A 20,894-nucleotide genomic window follows, 5' to 3' on the forward strand; every position below is an offset into this window, starting at 1 on the left:
ATATACACATATACACAAACACACACCCCCAAACTCCTCTTCCTGAGCAATAGTTTCCCTGAGTGTTGCTCAGCTGAGTGAGCCACTACTTGGAGTACAAACGCAGCTCCCTACCTACAAACTCATGCCCAGAACCCAGCAGTGACTCAGGCCCTGGAAGCCCGTTCTCAAATCTCTCAATGAAATGTTTTGACATTTATAAGTATTTTTATATATCACAAGTTGTGTTTCCAATAAAAATATATGCACATAATTTAATACCATTGAAATTCAGTATATTAACTCTGTGGTTATTGCAAGTAACAGAGCCAATAAACATGTTATGTGTGTTTGGAGAGGGGAGATTTATTCAAAGAGATCAAATTTCTAGAAATGTCTGGAAATACAGGAACCACAGGGTATCTCTCCTCCCAAAGCATATAGAGACAAAGATGAAGGTAATAAATGGTCAAGGAATAAAAAGTGGTCCCAATCAAATTTAATTTAAACAAAATACACCAAAAAATCATGTAAATGCATCTTATTTTCTTGAACCACCTGGAGATTGAGCAATTATTCCATCAGCAGTGAAAACCCATATATTCCTTGAATTATTTTTACAATGATTTTATTATATTTCTATTTAAAGCTATGCTACATTATATGGGGTCAATTTTAACGAAGCCACTTTATACATAAAAGTGACATGCCTATCTGAATAAGATAGATGTGACTATTCTATTTTATTCATTAATATTAATGCATCAAATACCACTTCATAGCTACTAACATCAGTGAATCATATACTAAACAATCTAATATCTGCAGATATTAGATCATGAACCTAAAAGGAAAGAAACTAGCAGGACCATGAAAAATGAAAAAAAAGCGGGAAAAAGTAGGACATAATTGGTATGAGTGGAGGGTATTTTAAATTCTTGATTTAGTGAACTATTTGATGATTAAAAACAAATGATCGTGTGTCTTCTGTTTATGGAAGAATCTTGCAAAAAGCAGGAATCTAGAAAGTAGGAAGTTGCTGAGAACTTTGAGATTAGGGAAGGAGAAGTGGGTGTGACTGAGGAAGAAATGGTTCCAAACTCTCAGCAGGGAAACTTTGTGACTCTAACAACAGATGAGGAGAGATGAGGTTGTGACAAAGGTTACTGGCAGAAAGGGTAAAACATACGTAGATGTACTAGCTAGGGAAAGGGAGGTCACAAGTTTCCTTTGGCATGATGGAAAAATTCATGACTTGGTGCATCAAGACTCCAACTCACTAAAGCCACCTTATCTATCTAAGACAGTTAAAAAGGAAACAAGGGGCAAGTGATGGATTAAACAAGGATGTAACTAATAATCTCTTGCCTATTACCCCCCTTTTTAAAACTCGACGAACAAGGAGACTACCCTTGATGAAAGATAAAAGATTTCAGAGTAAAACAGAAGGAAGAGACAGTTCTAAATCACTTTCTAAGGTGTTTATTTTTTTAAGAGGCAGGATTGCTAGCTAGAGGCAAGATCTTGAGACTTGTAGTTTAAGCCCTCCCCCAGAAAGACAACACCAAGGCCAAGAAAGCCTATTCCCACCTGGCCAGTGCACTCCACTTCCAACCCTAATGCAGACATAAAATCACCACTAACTCTTGGTCACTAGGGTCAAGCAGGATGAGGCTCAAGACACCAATTAAAGTGTCTTCAGTATTACACCCATCCAGAACTTCAGATCTGAGCTGAAGCAGACATTGCCAGTGGCGAGAGACTAGGCAGAGGCCCACACAGATGTAAAATTATTAGAGCCCAACAGGAAGATGGCCAGAAGGGTCACTCTCGGTTCCTTTCAGATTAGACCAGATGACATCACTAGAGCTCGTGTCACCACAGTACTAGCAGAGTGCTGCAATACTTCACTTAGAGATATCTTTCCACCCAATGGAGAAAAGCAGAAAAGTCACATCTCCTTTAGATTCTCACATCTTTTTGCTGTTAAAAGAAAGCTATAGCAATTCCTATCATACAACATTTAGGTGCCCATTTTAGTAAATTTAGATTAGAATTAAGTGGAGGAAAGCTCAACATTTTTTACAAGTACAAAAACAAAACATGACCATGTTACTCTCCTACTTCAAGTCTTTCACCAGCACAAACTGCTGAGCATAGAGTAACAGACCCTTCATGAGCCCCACCAATCTCTCCGGAACCATCATCTGCTACCAAACTACTTACAATTCCCAACACACCCCATCTCATTTTTTTTTTTTTGAGGAAGATTGGCCCTGCACTAACATCTGTTGCCAATCCTCCTCTTTAGTTTCTTTTTTTTTTTTTTTATAGCCCCAGTACATATTTGTGTATCATAGTTGTAGAGCTGTAGCTTTTCTATGTGGAACGCAGCCTCAGCATGGCCTGATGAACAATGAGTAGGTCCGCGCCCAGGATCCGAACCAGCGAACCCCGGGCCGCCAAAGCAGAATATGCGAACTTAACCGCTACCTCACCGGGCCAGCCTCCACACTCTGTTTCTTGCTCTGTTTATTCGTCCCTCTGCCTGGAATGAGCGTCCCACTTTTCTTTGATAATTATTACACAAGAGTCAATTCAGCCACTGTTTCCTCCAAGAAACCTTTCTTAAACAGCTGGGTTGAAGTTATCACCCTTTCTCCATGAAGGAAAGAGACCCATGGCACTCAATGAACACATCTAACTCAGCACCAACCTTCTTACCATAAAATCATCTATTACTGTACTTTCTTCTCCATTACATTGAAAGCTGGGTAGGGGTGGAACAAGCCTTGTTAAATAGGAATTTCTGTAATTTTTTTTATTCATTAAGATATGTCCATTATAAAAGTTCAGGAGGTATAGCAAAACGAAAGAAAAATTGCTGGTAAACTCCCATCATCCGTGACCGAGATCACGTCTTCTTTCATCTTTATCCCTACACCCAGCACTGTTATCAAGCATAAAGCAGATGCTCGATATTTTTTTTCAAGCTAAAATAGAATCTTATCTCTTGAATGATAAATGGGTTTTTATTTAGTTATCCCAGAAAATATAAAATTTTTATACTTTTTTTGTGTGTGTGAGGAAGATCAGCCCTTAGCTAACATCCATGCCAATTCTCCTCTTTTTGCTGAGGAAGACTGGCCCTCAGCTAACATCTATTGCCAATCCTCCTTTTTTTGTTTTCCCTTTTTCTCCCCAAAGCTCCAGTAGATAGCTGTATGTCATAGTTGCACATCCTTCTAGTTGCTGTATGTGGGATGCCGCCTCAGCATGGCTGGATAAGTGGTGCGTTGGTGCGTGCCCAGGATCCGAACCCGGGACGCCAGTAGCGGAGCGTGCACACTTAACCACTAAGCCACGGGGCCGGCCCCTATACTTTTCATATTTTAAATATCACAAACAAATCCACCTTCCCTGCCCCTCCCCCACATCATGCACCAAGAAAAGATTTCACTTTAGTGGCTCCAAAGGAAGTACACCCTAACAATCTTCTATTTTGACAGTCATAAAATGCATAAAATAAAACAAGGAACATATGTTCTCTGCATAATTTTATAATTTAATTAAATGCTATGCTTAGCTTAGTCTATGCCAATACATTACAGCAAGCACATGAGATAAGTTATCTGATTTTAACATCTTACCCTCCGATGTGTTTTCCCCTTACAGTACTTAGAAATTCTGACTTTATCATCCAAGTTCAGGAGAATTAGGAGGTCCAATCTAATACCCCTGCTCTTTTCACCCTCTGTCAGAAATTTTGGGCACTGCCAACATGTGCTGTTAGCGTACGCATTAAGTACCTAAGGCATCTTCCCAATGTATCTGCAAGCATTTTAATAATGTGTGTAAAATGTCCAGAAACTTTTTTTATTTTATGATCAAAGGCAGTCAGATTAGTGGAGCAAATGATATCCATAATGAAATGACAGATCAATTGTTTTTTATTTACAACAAAATATAAGTTTTAAAAGCACTCTTAAAGCAAATATAAGTGGGCAAAAACCAAAACCAAAACAAACAAAAAACCAAAGAACAAGAGATGACAAATGAGGAAAAAGGTTTTAGATACTGTCTGAATCCACTTTCCACTGCCTATGTGAAGATTTTCTCAGTTTTTAAAGCATTCATTTCTATCCTTCAGTAAGCCAAAAATCTTGAAAATTGCCCATCTTCTTCATAAATTTCCAAACATTACCTCAGAAGCAAAACACTGCAGTTGCAATAGATTACATAAGAAAAAATAATGGTTAACATAACACAAACGTAAAAGACAAAGGCTAGCCAATTCTGTAATCTCTCTCTCAGGTGCACATATCTAAGTTCATTTACTATATAGATGAACAGTGATGTTTATTAGATAATGTTAACTAATGTCTTCCCACACCTCACTCTCCCAAAAGAGTAACATTAAAAATCCCATAGCAGGGGCCCGGCCCTGTGGCATAGCGGTTAAGTGCGTGCGCTCCGCTGCTGGCGGCCCAGGTTCGGATCCCGGGCGCGCACCAACGCACCGCTTGTCAGGCCATGCTGTGGCGGTGTCCCATATAAAGTAGAGGAAGATGGGCATGGATATTAGCCCAGGGCCAGTCTTCCTCAGCAAAAAGAGGAGGATTGGCATGGATGTTAGCTCAGAGCTGATCTTCCTCACAAAAAAAAAAAAAAAATCCCATAGCAACACAAGCTTTCTCTGTCTGCTTGCTCAATAGAGAACGGCATTACAAGGAAGTCAAGTGAAGATCCAGGAATCTAGTGGTCAGTACATTACTGACCAGTGACCTGGTCAGGAAATTAGCTGGTCCAGGTAAGGCTGGTGTAATTTTGGTACAGCAAAGTCGTAAGACCGAGCAGGGCTTGCTCCTCAAACTAATGTATAGAGAAATCACCTGGGGATCTTGTTCAAAACAGAGTTTACTGGGTAGGCTGGCAGCAGGATGCAAGATTCTGCGTGTCTGACAAGTCCCAGGAGATGCCCATCCTGCTGGGCAGAGCAGAACACCACACTTTGAATGGCAAGGGGAGAGGAATGAGAAGAAAAGTAATTTTGAGCTCGAGCAGGAATACACTTATGATTAACAGTTTGGGTACTTTTTGGAGACAGTCACATCCAAGTGAACGCTGATGCTCTTCTTGTTTTCCTGTTCTCTTTTTATTACAAAAGCTACTTAAAACAGAAAAATATTGTGTTTTCTTTATTTAAGAATCACACGAATACAGATTTCAATTATCTTTGATTTCCTAGCCAACAAAACCCATACATTGGGTTTGTTTCACTGTTCATAAATTCAACTCACTTCCTACCTCTCAATAAAAATAGTTATTTTCTAATTAAACAGAAATATGTTTTTAACATCTATTAAAAAGGTATTGTTCACATTTATTCTTTACATGCTTTACCACTCTATCCATGGGATTTATCATTATATTTTAATCTGGAAAAAGTGTTCACTAATATATCTATGAGAGTTTTTTTTTCATATTTCAAAGGTGGTAATGTGGAATTCAAGAGTTCTAAAGCATCAATATGAAGTAATCAGCTGATGACATGTTAATATGACTTAGGAGCCTTTTAATATTTAAGATACAGCACTGGTTGATTTATCAAAACTTAAGGATTTTTTTCATCTTAATATATCCATCACAAGACCTACATTCTAACTCAAAACCTGACTGAGAAGAAAATCCAAGGAGAAATTCAAGAAACACCAAAAGCTAATGTATTTGTTCATAATTAATTCTCTAGACAACCATTTTAAAAGTGGGAATGGGGATGGCATGAAATGCCAAACATCTAAAACTTAAAGTATTGCTAGTAGGCGGGGGGAGTTGTTTTTAAAATAAATTATGGTATACAAATATTTACCAATCAATAGTGGAAGGAAGTCATCGAAAGTGAAGAAAGGATCTCATCTAGGCAAGTTTGCACCTCAGCCAAAATAGAGTCACACCTAGACTCAACTCACTCCTCTCAGGAAAAAGAATCAGGCCTCAAGTTAAATCTAAGGGGGAAAATCTTTTGCTTTTATTGCCACATTAAGACAAATAAAATTGGGCCGGCCCCGTGGCTTAGCGGTTGAGTGCGCGCGCTCCGCTGCTGGCGGCCCGGGTTCGGATCCCGGGCACGCACCGACGCACTGCTTCTCCAGCCATGCTGAGGCCGCGTCCCACATACAGCAACTGGAAGGATGTGCAACTGTGACATACAACTATCTGCTGGGGCTTTGGGGGAAAAAAAAATAAAATTATTAAAAAAAAAAAAAAACAAATAAAATTACATGGAATGTATGAATGCAACAGAGGCCAAAGCCAAAGTCTGCATAAGAATGTATGTAGTTATTTAAGTATGTATTATGTTGTGTAACTTCATTTTCATTTTCTAAACAAAGATGAAAAGTTCCCTTAGCTTTAAATGCCCCAGACTGCCTTTATAAATTAAACAGTTAACAAACAAAAACCCCAAAATCAAACAGGTTATACTGAAATTCAGTCTAATAAAACATTGCAGTATACCCTTAGCCTCCAGACTGCCTGCCTTTGATCATACTTCTCTCTGGACCTGAGACATATTCCATCCCAGTTCTACACATTCCAACCTTACTCATCCTCCAAAATGCCTCCTTTTCTAGAAGTAGTATTACTGTCCTCTGATGTCATGTAGCATTTAATCTTCACTCCTTTAAGGCATGTATCACTTTCTATCACCCATACCACCTCAGCTCCTAGGTAGTGAGCACCACAAGAGCAACACGCACACCTCAGTAGCTCCCACACTGACCAGGACTTAAGAGCAACAGGTATTAGTTGAATTTAGTAACGTCATGGAATAGGCTGAAGCAGTGGGTCTCAGACCGGCAGCCACAGCACCATCTGGAAACATTTTAGAAATGCAAATTCTTGTGCACCACCCCCCACCCCCTGCCCCAGACCCACTGAATCAGATACTATAGGGGTGAGACCCAGCAATCTGTATTTTAACAAACCCTCCACGTGATTCCAATGCAGCTGAAGTGTGAGAAACACTAGGGCAAGAAGAGCCAGGGTGGTGGGGGATGAGGAAGCAGCCACAGCTACAACTTGAAGTGTCAGGTACTGACATTTAGAACAGAGCAGGTAAAAGAGGTGCTGGCCTTGAAGTCACATTCCTTTTAGACACACTAATAACTAATGTCCTTTCACAGATGAAGGATCTTTTAAAATCATCCCCTCTCTTTCGTTCTATATGTTGACATTTCCACATGGATATAAGACTAAAAAGAAGGTGGTCTAGTTTACTGATATACAAATGCATGAGAAATACAGATAAGCTTTAATAAATGATAAGCATAAGGCTTATCCAGTAATGTCTACAATCAGACCACAGAGAAGAAGCCATTCTCTCAAAGTGGAAAGCAAGTTTTACCAGGTATTTAGTACCACAACCAGTCAGTCTAGTTATAATAGATTTTCACTATTCTAGAAGGCACACCCTCAAACTCCAGCTTTATTTACCTGCATGTGGGTTGCATTAAAAAAAGAGAAGAGGAAAATTATTTCTCACATTCAACCAAACATATTGCAATTAAACATTTAAACAATACAAAGCTGCCATAATCCAAACAGAAATAACTTTATCTTGAGTATCTGATTCATATAGCCAGAGATCAATCACTCAGAATTGATCAGTAACACTGAGTTTATGCTTAAATAAATGTAATTTAAATAAAAGCCAGAAAAAAGTGAATCTCTTAAAGAAGCCAATAGTTTCTACACTGTGTTATCACAAACAGACCAGCTAGCTGTGCACAATCTTAAATTCTGGGGGTAAATATCAGCTCCTGCATCCTGAGAGAGCAGATGCCATGAAAGGCCGTGTTCCTATAATCCGGGTGAGATAAAGCAGTGGTTCTCAAAGTGTTGTCCCGAGACCAATACCAGCAGTAGCATCTGGGAACTTGTCAGGAATACAAATTCTCAGGCCCCACCTCAAACCTTCTAAATCAAACACTTGGGTATACAGCCCAGAAATCTGTGTTTTAACAAGCCCTCCAGGTGATTCTAATGAACCACTAATGTTTGAGAGCCATTGGTGTGGGAACGGAGCTACAGGTCTAAACTACCTGGGCTCATTAGTAATTTTTTTCAAAAACAGAGTAATGCTATTCCCATTGGCATAAGCAATGGCAGCTGGATGTCCTATTGTTACAAGTATAGCCCTGTTTAATTCACAGCAAATTCCCTGGTGTGAATTTTAAATAATAAATAGGAGCTCTCTGGATATTACAACTAATAAGTATTCCATTATAGTCCATTTATGTTCTCACCTCCATGTTCAGGACCCAATGGCCACCACAAATGAAGCCCAGTAAAAGTCCTGTGATAACAGACAGAGCACTAGAGCATGCACATATGCAGGAAGGGAGGAGGAGAAAAAGAAAATACGACACCAAATGGGAAAAATATCAAGACCAATAACCAAAATTGTAGGAGGTGTAACTCTTGACTCATTTCCAGTCAACAAAAATGACCCCATTTTGGGTGCTCACATTCCCTTCTGTCCTTTAAGTTTTAAAACTTAAAATTTACAGGGGGCAGGCTGTGGAGATAAATAAAAGAACAGATTACACTATTAGGATTATAGGACAATGTCTAGTCTGAAATGTTTTTGCATTTTTGATATCCTGACTTCTAAAATTCAAGAGAAAAGGAATAGGAAAGTCTGTATCCCATCAAACTATGCTCCACAATAGAATAGCAACGCAAAGCCACAGTTACGTACCACATTATACAGCTCTGAAACTGGCAACAACTAACCCATTCTGGAAACACTGATGAAAATCACATTTTTCTCAGAAGATACAAAGTCGTCTTTTTTTTTTTTTTTTTTTTTTTAAAGATTTTATTTATTCAGCTTTTTCCCCCCAAAGCCCCAGTAGACAGTTGTATGTCATAGTTGCACATCCTTCTAGTTGCTGTACGCGGGACTCGGCCTCGCGTTGGACGGAGAAGTGGTGCCTCCGGGCGCTCCCGGGATCCGAACCCGGGCCGCCAGCATCAGAGCGCGCGCACTTAACCGCCAAGCCACAGAGCCGGCCCCAAAGTCGTCTTAAAATTTCATTTCTAAGTTTGATTTTCCTTTCTCCTTGCTTCAGAAGCCCAACAGATCTTCTAAATGAAAACTATAATTACTTTTAATGTATACATCTCTGCAATTTGAGTTATTGAAGAGATTGTTTTCCTGACCCTTTAAGTGGACAACTCCACGTGGTTGGTGTAGAAACTTCAAAGAGTAATGGGTAAAGCACCTAAGTGTACTTAAGTCAAAAGTGCAATTAGAGTAACAGTGCATGTTGGGGCCAATTTAGATACACTAGGAAGAGACAGAGAGTATGACACATATGGACTGAAAAATGTAATTATTTTTATACCATTTTAAATAAATTACATTGTTTCATATTTTGTCTAAATGGCTTGTATAAGAAAGAAAAATCTCTCAATAAGATATACTGTCAGAAGAAAATTTTGAGCTAAGATTTATGTACCTGAACCAGAGAAACAACACGTGTGTGAAAAATTTGTCTTCTTTAAGCATCATTTACAATGACATTTTATGGAGTTTCGACTTTCTTAAATTCTTTGGCTGAGAGAAAACATTAGAGTTTTCCTGTCTATTTTGTGTTGAGTGATACAGGAGAGATATTATTAGAGACACAGGCATGGTGCTTGGTGGAAAAGAACTAAACTCATATTCAAATGGCAAAACGATTAAGAAGCTCAACAAACTCCCAGCAGTACAGATATAAAGACAGAACCATACCTAGACACATCACAGTAAAACCGACGAAAGCAGTACAAGAGAACATAATATATCACATAAAGGGGAACAAGAATACAATTAACAGATGATCTCTCATAAGAAACTATGGAAACCAGAAGACTGTGCAATGACATTCACCATGTGGAAAGGAAAACTAATACCATCGAAGAATTTTACATCCAGTGAAAATTTCTTCAAAAATTAAGGTAAGATAAAGACATTTCCAGATAAACAAAAGCTGAGAATTTGTTGTCAGCAAACCTGAGCCACAAAAATACTAAAGAAATTTCTTCAGGCTGAGAGAAATAACACCAGGTGGTAACTTGAATCCCAACCCCTCTACTGCAGGCTCTGGAACTTCCGTTGTATAAGTAAGGAAACATATATTTGCTTGTTTCTTTAAACTCTTCACTGAAGATTCACTACATCTCCTAATCATTAAATAAAAGAGATCTTCACTTAATTTCCTCTATTATTTTCTTTAAACATGACTGTTTAAATCAAAAATTACAACTCTCTTTTGTTGGGTTTATAATGTATATGGATGTAATATATATGACAATAATAACCCAAAGTATGTATGGAGGTTGAGGGCACAGAGCTAAACTGTGTAAAAAGGGCTAATTCTGCCATAAGAAAGTCAGCATTAAATTGAAGTAAATTACAATAAAAAGATGTATACTGTAATCCCTAGAGAAACAAAAAAATAACAAAAAAATAAGATAAAATGTCAGTAAATGTTAAACTAAACATTTCCTAAAATGTTATACTAAAAAATATTTGTGTAATACAAAAGAAAGCAGTACAGGAGAAACAGAAATTAAAAGAGATGAAAAACAACAAATTACACCTAAAACTAATATAACATTATATGTCAATTATACCCCAATTTAAAAAAGAAAAAGGAGACAAATAGAAAACACATAGCAAAATGGCAGACATAAATCCATATGGATATATGGACAATACATTAAATGTGAATTAAATACTCATCAACAAGCAGGGATTTTTCAGACTGAATTAAAAAAATAAACAGGATTTGACTATATACTTTAAATAACCAACAAACACACTTTAAATTCAAAGAGTCAATAAACTAAAAGTGTTACTTATGGAAAATATACAGTATCCAAACAATAAACCTAAGAGAACTAGAGTGGCTAAATATTAATATCAGATAAAATAGACTTAAGGCAAAAAATATTTTGAGAGATATTTCATACAGAAAAGGGAAAAAAAATCAGGAAAAGAGCAGGAAAAAAGATCACTTATAAATGTTATCCACTGAACAGCACAATCACAAAATAAATAAAACAAAAGCTGACAGAAATGAAAGAACAAAGACAATTCAACAATTATAGTTAGAGATCTCAAACTCCTAAAGAATAGTTGACAAAACATCTTTGTAGAAAATTTGTAAAGATCTATAGAAGATTATCAATCAACTTGGCCAAACTGACATCTACAGAACACTCCACCCCCAAAACAGCAGAATACACATTCTCTTCAAATGCACATGGCACATTCTCAAGGATAGACTACATGCTGGGCAATGAAACAAATCTCAATAAATTAAAAGCATTCTAATCATACAAAGTATGTTCTCTGACCACAACGTAATTAAACTAGAAATCAATGATAGAAAGATAAATAACCCATAAATCAAAGAGGAAAACACAAGGAAAATTAGAAAATATTTTCAGTTAAATGAAAATGAAGATACAACATATCAAAATTTGTAACATAGCTAATGATCTAAGTTTCCACTTTATGAAATTATAAAAAAGAAGAGCAAATAAAACTGAAAGCAAGCAGAAGGAAGTAAATAAAAATAAGAGCATAAATAAATGAAATTGAATGCAGAAAAACAACAGAGAAAAATCAATGAACCCAAAAGAAACCAATGAAACTAATAAAAAGATTAATAATAAAATTGATAAACTTCTAGCCAGGCCACTCAAGAAAAAAGAGATAAGACACAAATTATCAATGGCAGGAATATAAGAGGGGCTAGCTCTACAATTCCTACAGACAATAAAAGGATACTAAGGAGACATTATGAACAAGTTGATGCCACTAAATTTGATAATTTAGATGAAATGTATAAATCCCTTTAAAGACAAATGACCAAAGCTCATACAAGAAATAGCAGACCTGAATAGTCCTATATCTATTCAAAAAAATGAAATTACAGTTTAAAATCTTCCCACAAAGAAAATTCCAAGTCTAAATGGATTCACTGTGAATTCTACCAAACATTTGATACCAAACATTTGATACCAAAGCTAGACAAAAACTTTACAAGAAAACTATAGATAAATAACACTCATGAACATAGAAGTAAAAATCCTTAACAAAATATTAGCAAATTGAATACAGTTAACATAAAAAGTATAATAGACCATGACCAAGTGGAGTTTATTCCAGGAATGAAAAGTTGCCTTAATATTCCAAAATTAATGGGATACGCACTATATTAAGAGAATAAAGAAGAAAAACAATATGACCATCTTAACAGCCGTAGAAAAAGCATCTGACAAAATCCAACACACATTCATGATAAAAACCTAACATCTATAAAGGGCATCTATAAAGAACACACAAGTAATATACTTAATGGTGAAAGACTGAGTGCTTTCTACCTAAGGTCAGGAAGAAGAAAGAACATCTGCTCTCACCACTTCTTTCAACATTGTATTAGAGGTCTTAGCCAGTAGAAATGGCAAGAAAAAGAAATAAAAGACAATATAGAAGGGAAATGAAGAAGTATAACTGTTTATTCATAGACAATATGAATGGGAACAGACAACATCTTGAGGAATCTATAAAAGAAGTTACTCCAAATAATAAATTAGTTAAATTAGCAAGGTCACAGGACACAAGGCCTATATAAAAACTAGTTGTATTTCTAAACACAACAAACAATTGGAAATTGATTTAAAAATTTTTTAAAAACCCTTTCACAATAGCATCAAAAAAATAAAAAACAGGGGCCGGCCCAGTGGTGTAGTGGTTATGTTCGCACGCTCCGCTTTGGCGGCCCGGGGTTCGCAGGTCCGGATCCCAGGCACAGACCTATGCACCACTCATCAAGCCAAGCTGTGGTAGGTGTCCCACATATAAAATAGAGGAAGATGGGCACAGATGTTAGCCCAGGGCCAATCTTCCTCAGCAAAAAGAAGAGAGTTGGCAACAGATGTTAGCTCAGAACTAATCCTCCTCACCAAAAAAAACAAAAAATTAAAACCAGTGATATATTTAACAAAATGTGTGCAAGACACGGACACTGAAAACTAAAAAATATTGCTAGGAGAAACTAAAGGAAAGCTAAATAAATGGAGATATATACCACATTCATGGATTAGAGGACTTAATATCAAGATGGCAATTCTTCACAAATTGATCTATAGATTAGAAGAAATCTCTATCAAAGTAAGCTTCCTCTTCTCCAACCAAGCATTTGTTCATCCCCTCCATCCCAACTCCTCCACTGTACACTCTGGAACTCCAGTTCTATTATTAAAGTCCTCTATATTTCCCTGTGTCTTCAAACTCTTCATTGAAGGTTCACTACATATCCTCGTCATTAAATTATAGAGCCTCTCCCTAGGACAATGTTTGTCCCTGGAGCGCCATCAAGGCAGAAAATGAGATCTCCACATCTCACACCTTAAAAGTCCAGTGTTGGTACTGGTATCTTCATCACTCCTCAATGCCATTTCTAGACCATTCTTCCCCTACCCCTCTTATAAAAATGCTTGCTCGCTCAAGCTCAAATCAACAATACCATCTTCTACTATCTACTTCTCAACAATACCACCTTCTACTTTCTACTATCTTCTACTATCTACTATCTACTTCTGTACCGCTATAGGCACTTTTTCCTCCTTCATTCATTAAGACTTTACACCCATATCTGTCCTCATATTATCACCTCAAACCTTGCATTCAACAGCCTCTCTATTCTTTGGCCTCATTATCAACAGTGAGGTTCTCTTCCATTGTTAATCATTTGTTTAATGTAAGTGTTCCCTGCTAGACTAAGCTCCATGAAGATGGGAACCAGAGCTGTCTTACTCACTGCTGAATCCCAAGCACATAGCATAGTGTATACTCTTAGCTAAATAAGGTGTTTTCTCATCCCCACTAAATGCAAAAATTGGGGGCTACTAGCAGGCCTATGTAGCTTACAAGAGAACCAGTAAGAACAATAGTGTCTGGGAATCATATATACAAAACAATCAAAGGATGTTTTACCCAGAGAAAGTATTTCTTAGATGATGAATAAATAAGTGAAAATGATATCTATCTTAAAATATAAGAAGGATAATCATATAAAAAGGTAAGGCTGACAATTCTGAGATGTGAGATGAGGCTCTTAATTAGTGAGACTACTAATTAGTGTCTTTACTTAATGTTACTGGGCCTCTATTTGCTCATCTGTAAATTAAAGGAGTTGGACCTTTTGGGTTTCAAACATTCTATTTCCTTCACATCTAACAGTGCTCCAGATATAGAAAGTAGCCCAGCAAAGGTGTTACAAGAAGGACCTGAGAACCCAGAACTGTCAAGATATGACTGAAGTTACCTTACAAAAAACATACTCTAAGAATACTAAGAGATCTAGTAGAGCTTCATACATGGTTGGACTAGATCAGAAGCCAGCAAACTATAACCCCTGGGGCAGCCACTGTTTTTGTAAATAAAATTTTACTGGAACACAGCCATAACCATTCATTCAAGGATTATCTGTGGCTGCTTTTTCCTGCTACAAAAGCAGAGTCAGATAGTTGTAAAATGGACCATAGGGCCCACAAAGATGAAAATATTTACTATCTACCACAGTAAGAAAACGTTTGCTGACCCTGGACTATAGCAGTCCCCCCTTATCCGCAGGTGATACGTTCCAAGACCCCCAGTGGATGCCTGAAACCTCGGATAGTAGTACCAAACTCTATACATACTATGTTTTTCCCTATACATACATACCTACCTATGATAAAGTTTGATTTATAAATTAGGTACAGTAACAGATTAACAATAACTAATAATAAAATAGAACAATTATAACAATATACTGTAATAAATATACTGTTACTATAGATCTTAGCGATCTCAGCATACAATTTTTTTTCTTTCCTTATTAAGTCGAGAACTTTTACCTTTTCACTTAATGGAAGCACTTTAGGCTTCTCTTTGGTATATCCGAATTGCCAGTATCACTACTCTTGTGCTTTGGGGCCATTATTAAATAAAATAAGGGTTACTTGAACACAAGCACTGTGATACCGTGACAGTCAATCTGATAACTTAGATGGCTACTAAGTGACTAACAGGCAGATAGCATGTACAGCATGGATACCCTAGATAAAGGGATGATTCATGTCTCAAGTAGGATGGAATGGGATGGCACAAGATTTCATCACACTACTCAGAACAGCGTGCAATTTATTTATTTATTATTTGTGTGTGTGTGTGAGGAAGATCAGCCCTGAGCTAACATCCATGCTAATCCTCCTCTTTTTGCTGAGGAAGACCAGCTCTGAGCTAACATCTATTGCCAATGCTCCTCCTTTTGTTCCCCAAAGCCCCAGTAGATAGTTGTACGTCACAGTTGCACATCCTTCTAGTTGCTGTATGTGGGATGCGGCCTCAGCAGGGCCAGAGAAGCGGTGCATCGGTGCGCGCCCGGGATCCAAACCCAGGCCGCCAGTAGCAGAGCGCGCGCACTTAACCGCTAAGCCACGGGGCTGGCCCGCGGCGTGCAATTTAAAACTTATGAATTGTTTATTTTTGGGCCGGCCCGTGGCTTAGCGGTTAAGCACGCGCGCTCTGCTACTGGCGGCCGGGGTTCGGATCCCGGGCGCACACCGACGCACCGCTTGTCTGGCCATGCTGAGGCTGCGTCCCACATACAGCAACTAGAAGGATGTGCATCTATGACATACAACTATCTACTGGGGCTTTGGGGAGAAAAAGGGAAAAACAAATAAATAAATAAAATGTTGAATTGTTTATTTTTGGAATTTTCCATTTAATATTTTCAGACCACAGCTGACAGTGGGTAACTGAAACTGCAGAAAGTGAAACCATGGATAAGGGGAGACTACTGTATATAATCTACAAGGTTCATTTTATATTATTATACATTAGAGATGAAAAGAGTTGCATTAAAATGCTCTGCAATAGAGGATAGGGATAAAACGGGAAAAAAGAATGAGTAGAGTGAATAGATCAAACATATGATCTCAATTCACCTCCCAGTGATTACACTAGCTTCTCTCTCTAAGCTAGTGGATGGCTCATCTTCCAGCCACTGAAACCTTCTATCTCAAGAATACACAAGATAAAACAGGCATTAAAGATTTAACACGCACCTGCCCTCCTTCACTTTTTGTGCATTCCCTCGACATATGTAGTTTTCAATGTAACCATCACTGCAGTTGATTTTTGACCAATCTGGGTCACAAACATCCAAGAAGTGAGGCCGCAGTCTGCCTATCGAATACTTGGCAATGTCAGTCAAGGACTGACTAGCAGCTGCACCAAATAAAAATGTTCCAATGGCTTTGTAAATAGTGGCTATGTAGTTATTCCTGATAAAGGAATTCGAGTGCAAGAGGTTAAAGTAAACAGACAGGGTTTCTCCAATAATCATCTGAAAAAGAAACAGAAAAATAATATGTTAAAGCAGTAACCAGGCACTTTAAACAAAATAAAAATTAGAAAAGGAAATGGTAAATCACAAAATCTTTGTTAAAAACACCCCCTTTTTTTCCCTTTACAAATGGAGAGTCAACTTAGGATATCTAATTCTAAACCACAAAACAAGGTGTCAGATCAACTGTGGATACTGCTTACAAAGCAATGGCTAAGCCAAAATAATTCCAAAGTCTACCTGAAACAATAAGATCTTATTTCTTTTCTTGTATTCAAATAAACTGAGTTTTAACAAGTAGATGATTGTATCATGGAGGGCAAAAATCAAGCTCTGTTCAAAGAACACAAACTTCCCCAATTAGAATATCCCTTTTATAAGTATTTTTATTTGAGTCTTCATTTTTATTAAACATTCCTTTGAATCAAAGACATCCATCATATTAAAAAGTGTAAAATAGTTTCAGGGAGTAAAATGTCTAATATAAAAGCAGGGATCTAACACTGAGACCAAAGGGTACAGAGGGCAGAATGAGCTGACAGGACCTCTCCGTCCTGCCTCTCCAGGAGACCTTTAGGCCCGGCTTCCTTAACAAGTCTCTTCGAAAGAACAAACACACATTTGATGCTCTCCTTCTCTAAGAAAACATTTCAAGTGACTCTTTGCTCTTTATTTCTCACTGACTTTTGCAAAATTGGAGTTAAAGCCTCTCCAGATTCCAGTAGAATGTGTATGTGAGCACACGCCATGTAAGGGGTTTAAAGGCATAAAAAGGTTTCCAAATATTTTACAAGTTCACAGACCAATACTTTGAGAAATTCAAAAAATACTGATTAACAACATTATAAAAAATTACATTTGCTGATAAAATAAACCACACTCTAGCTACCTGAGACCAAAATAAACACTTAAATTAAAGAACAGTCTGCTTGCTAATTTACATTGGGGAGATGTAAGTCACAAAGTTTCAATTAAGATACATATAAGTTTCACTGCTTCATCTTAAATTTACATAAACAATTTTACAAAGCATTGAAATATTTCCATTTAGTGAGGAGTAACTGTCTTTAGGGTGAGCCTTACCATAGGTGAAACAAATGGCTACCTCCTGAAATGGATTTCAAGAACCTGATACCAAAAATTTTTTCCTCATCTGGCTCAATGGCTCCTAGAATTCCAATGTTATCACTTTGACAACTAGACTATGAATTCTACAAAAGCAAGAATGAATTTTTAGTTGTTGAAAAGAAAGCTAGTACCACCACAGTGACCTAAAACAGGCTAAGTGGCCAATAAATTTTAATTGAAGGTGTTGCCTCTTGGGTAAAAGGTAAACATCCTTAGTTTAAACACATTAAGCCCCAAAGAAATATATTCCTCATTATGGTCCTTGACATGAATGACTTAGACCCTTTTCTGAGAACAGGTCTCACAGGAGAGGAAAAACATACGCACTTCTAGGGATACCATAGCTCTGCAATTTTGCTTAGGGTTCTGCTCGACTGCCTCCAATGACCTTGTATAAAATATATACTGTCTCCTCGGGCTGTTAAGGTGTTCCAGCAACTGCCTTTATAGGTTAGCAGCAAGAAACGATCTCTAATGTTTTGTTATGGAGTTGATCTTTAATAATTTAAAATATATACCAAGTATATTAATCAACCACTCTTTCAGCAGTTGAAACTTCCACATCTCAGATGTCAGCTGTTCATCTTCCATAAGCACTCAACTATTTTCCAGGACCAGGAATTGATCTTTGTGAGTCTTCCTGGTCATAATGATCACTGTTTAGGGCCACCCAAACCCTGGTTCTTGACACTGATGACTGAAAATCAGCACACTAGGAGCATTCAGAGCACTGGGCACAGATTAAAAGCTGATCTACAGAAGTAGCGTAAACTGAAACTTAACCCTTAATACTGGGGAAGGGTGGGGGTCTCTAAAGTTGACAAAAGGCAGGTCAATTTACATCATTTTTTATTATGTGCTCCATCTTCATTGAGAGACATAGACAACAGAGAAGTTCTAAATTGATTCTTCTAAATTAAATGTAGGGATTGTCTGTGCATTTCACCTACACGTGACAGCCATATTTTTGTCTCATTTTAATACCTTATCCTTCCCTTTGAACCATTTATGCCAATTCTTAGTCTTCGGTGAAGTCCACACTTAAGCTAACTCTGGCCTAATCTTAGAGCTGGGATGACTTGTCATGTGTTATTTACTCAGATTCTAAAGATAGGCTACATTATTAAAGAACTAAAGATAATGTTTGGGAGAGTAAAACAGACTACTTTCAAAAATCAAAGCTAATAATTATCTAAATCAGTGTGATTCAATCATTTAAAACCTATGTACCACACTATTTTCTCACCATCTCTTTTATATCTCCACCAACAAGATGATTTTATACATCTCTACATTGTGCCTATAGTTATGTGTCTTCTATTCGGGGCCTACCTTCCCAAAAGAAAAGTCTAAATCATTGGCATACTTCCACTCCTTCCTAAATATCTCTACCTACCTCCATTCCCTTTATTCTACTGAATCTCTCTCAAAAGTCAAAATGCTCTCATCAGATAGAACAGATTTTTATCAACCCTCATTTTCCTTAACTTCTCAGTAGTATTTGACATCACTGACCATTTCCCCCTTATTGAAGAAAGGCTTCTGAGAAACTGTTAATTGTGGTTCTCTACCAGGCTCCAAGAAGCACTCATATTTGTGGATCATTTGCAAGTCACGTCAAAGGCCTGCTATGAAGTCTGAATCATTCTGATTTTTTTTTAAAGAAATACCTTCTTTCTAGTATATAAAATTAAACATATACAAGTCTAACCAAGCGCTGCCTGAAAGAAGCTGAGTTAATGAATAAATTGGTTATTTGAAATTAGTACATAAACCACTGCCCTAAGTAGTGTTTGTATTTGTTGAAATGGTTGATATGAAAACAGTACTTTTATAGCACCTTTACACAGTCTATTTTTTTTTATTGTGAAATTTTTGTTGTACGTTATTGTTTATCAGTCACCATATAAGTGCATCCCTCCACCCCTTGTGCCCACCCCCCACCCCTCTAGCCCCTGGTAACCACAGTCTATTTTTTTTTAAGAAACCTACACTCAATGTGCTTGCTGTTTTATTAAATATAAAGATACTTTCTCACAGGTGATGCTGAAATAGTCAAAACTTCCAAGTTAATGAAATATAAATATCAAGTTTTTGCTGAGTGCCCTGTCGGGCCCTGCACTTGCTGTGTAGGCTCTGCACGCCTGCACAGCACCCGGCAGCTGGCACCCTGCCCTGCTGCAGCCCTCTGGTCTGTAGTGGATTTCTGTAGTTTTGCTTGTGCAGCATCCTTTTTACTGAGACACAAAGAAAAGTAGAATTGGAAGACAGGCACATTCGTAGCAGTGTTTGAGTACTCGAATCCTGTCTGAAATCAGCTACTATTTGCAACTAAGAGTCCTCCCCAAAATTTTATATTTAAGTAGTTAGTAATCTCTCAGAAACATATATACTTCAAAAAAAAAAGAGAGAGAGACCCTACTCTTACTCCTTCCTTAATGTAAGAATCATAGGCTTGGCTTTCTTTTAGTAGTAAAAACTCAGTGTGAAGATTTGTCTAGATTAAAGAGATCCACCGATTTCTTAAAACTTCACCATACTGCAAGAGAGTCATCAATGTTATTGTGTAACTACTTCCATTCCATTCCAGCGCCTAGGAGATGCCACGCTCCATGGCAGGCAGCGAGGATACCAAGATGAACAAGGCACCCTCTCTGCCTTCAAGGAGCTCACAGTCTCGTGAAACAAACATTTGTATAGCAGAAGTTTTCTTTTATTAATTATGCACCACAAATTATGAGTGATTAACTTTCAGTGTTAATCATTCTTGAATAAGACATTAAATTTCTAAAATTAAGACGTTTTTGTTTTTGTTTTTTTTTAATAAATTCCAAAACAGACAAGATATATACACTATTATCATGTTGGCCTATCTCGTGGATGGGACCATATTTTCTGCTTTTAACTAACATAAATCTTGTTTCTAAAGTTACAAGTTATGGAGCATAAAACTATTTAATCTAAACCATAGTATCTCTGGATCAAGAGATTATAAAAATCATAGTCCCATCACTTGAAGTCTTTTCCCTAGAGCACATTCTCTAAGCATTTCTGCCTGAAATCCTAGAAAACAATAGTTACTACTGGGTTTCAGTACCAGGAAAAAGTCTTTCATGTTCACTGCTAATTACACATAGAACTTGAGCTTTTCTCTCCCATTTCTGGCATTACCTAAAAATTCTTTAAAGTAAACATGGGTTAAATGAAGTCTTAACATCAGTTAGCAATTTTTCTTTTCTAGAACTCAGTAACTGGAAAGTAGATACATACCCAAAGATTTAATAAATTATAAAATAATACCCTAGGTATAAAGTATGCTAGAAACATATT

The 20,894-nt window shown here is 37.3% G+C and overlaps 1 protein-coding gene across 7 annotated transcripts in view; it reads right to left on the reverse strand.

The window, feature by feature from the left end:
• PLPP1 (phospholipid phosphatase 1) overlaps positions 1-20,894 on the reverse strand; it is a 101,043-nt gene that overhangs the window by 18,356 nt on the left and 61,793 nt on the right. For all 7 annotated transcript variants that reach the window (XM_004422818.3, XM_004422819.3, XM_087443279.1 and 4 more), the window contains one exon: positions 16,156-16,436. In XM_004422818.3, coding sequence (XP_004422875.1) covers positions 16,156-16,436 — 281 coding nt within the window. The remainder of the gene's footprint in view (positions 1-16,155; positions 16,437-20,894) is intronic.

Source organism: Ceratotherium simum, chromosome 18 (assembly GCF_057802395.1).
Source record: "Ceratotherium simum simum isolate JZ-2026a chromosome 18, ASM5780239v1, whole genome shotgun sequence".
Taxonomy (NCBI): Eukaryota; Metazoa; Chordata; class Mammalia; order Perissodactyla; family Rhinocerotidae; genus Ceratotherium; species Ceratotherium simum.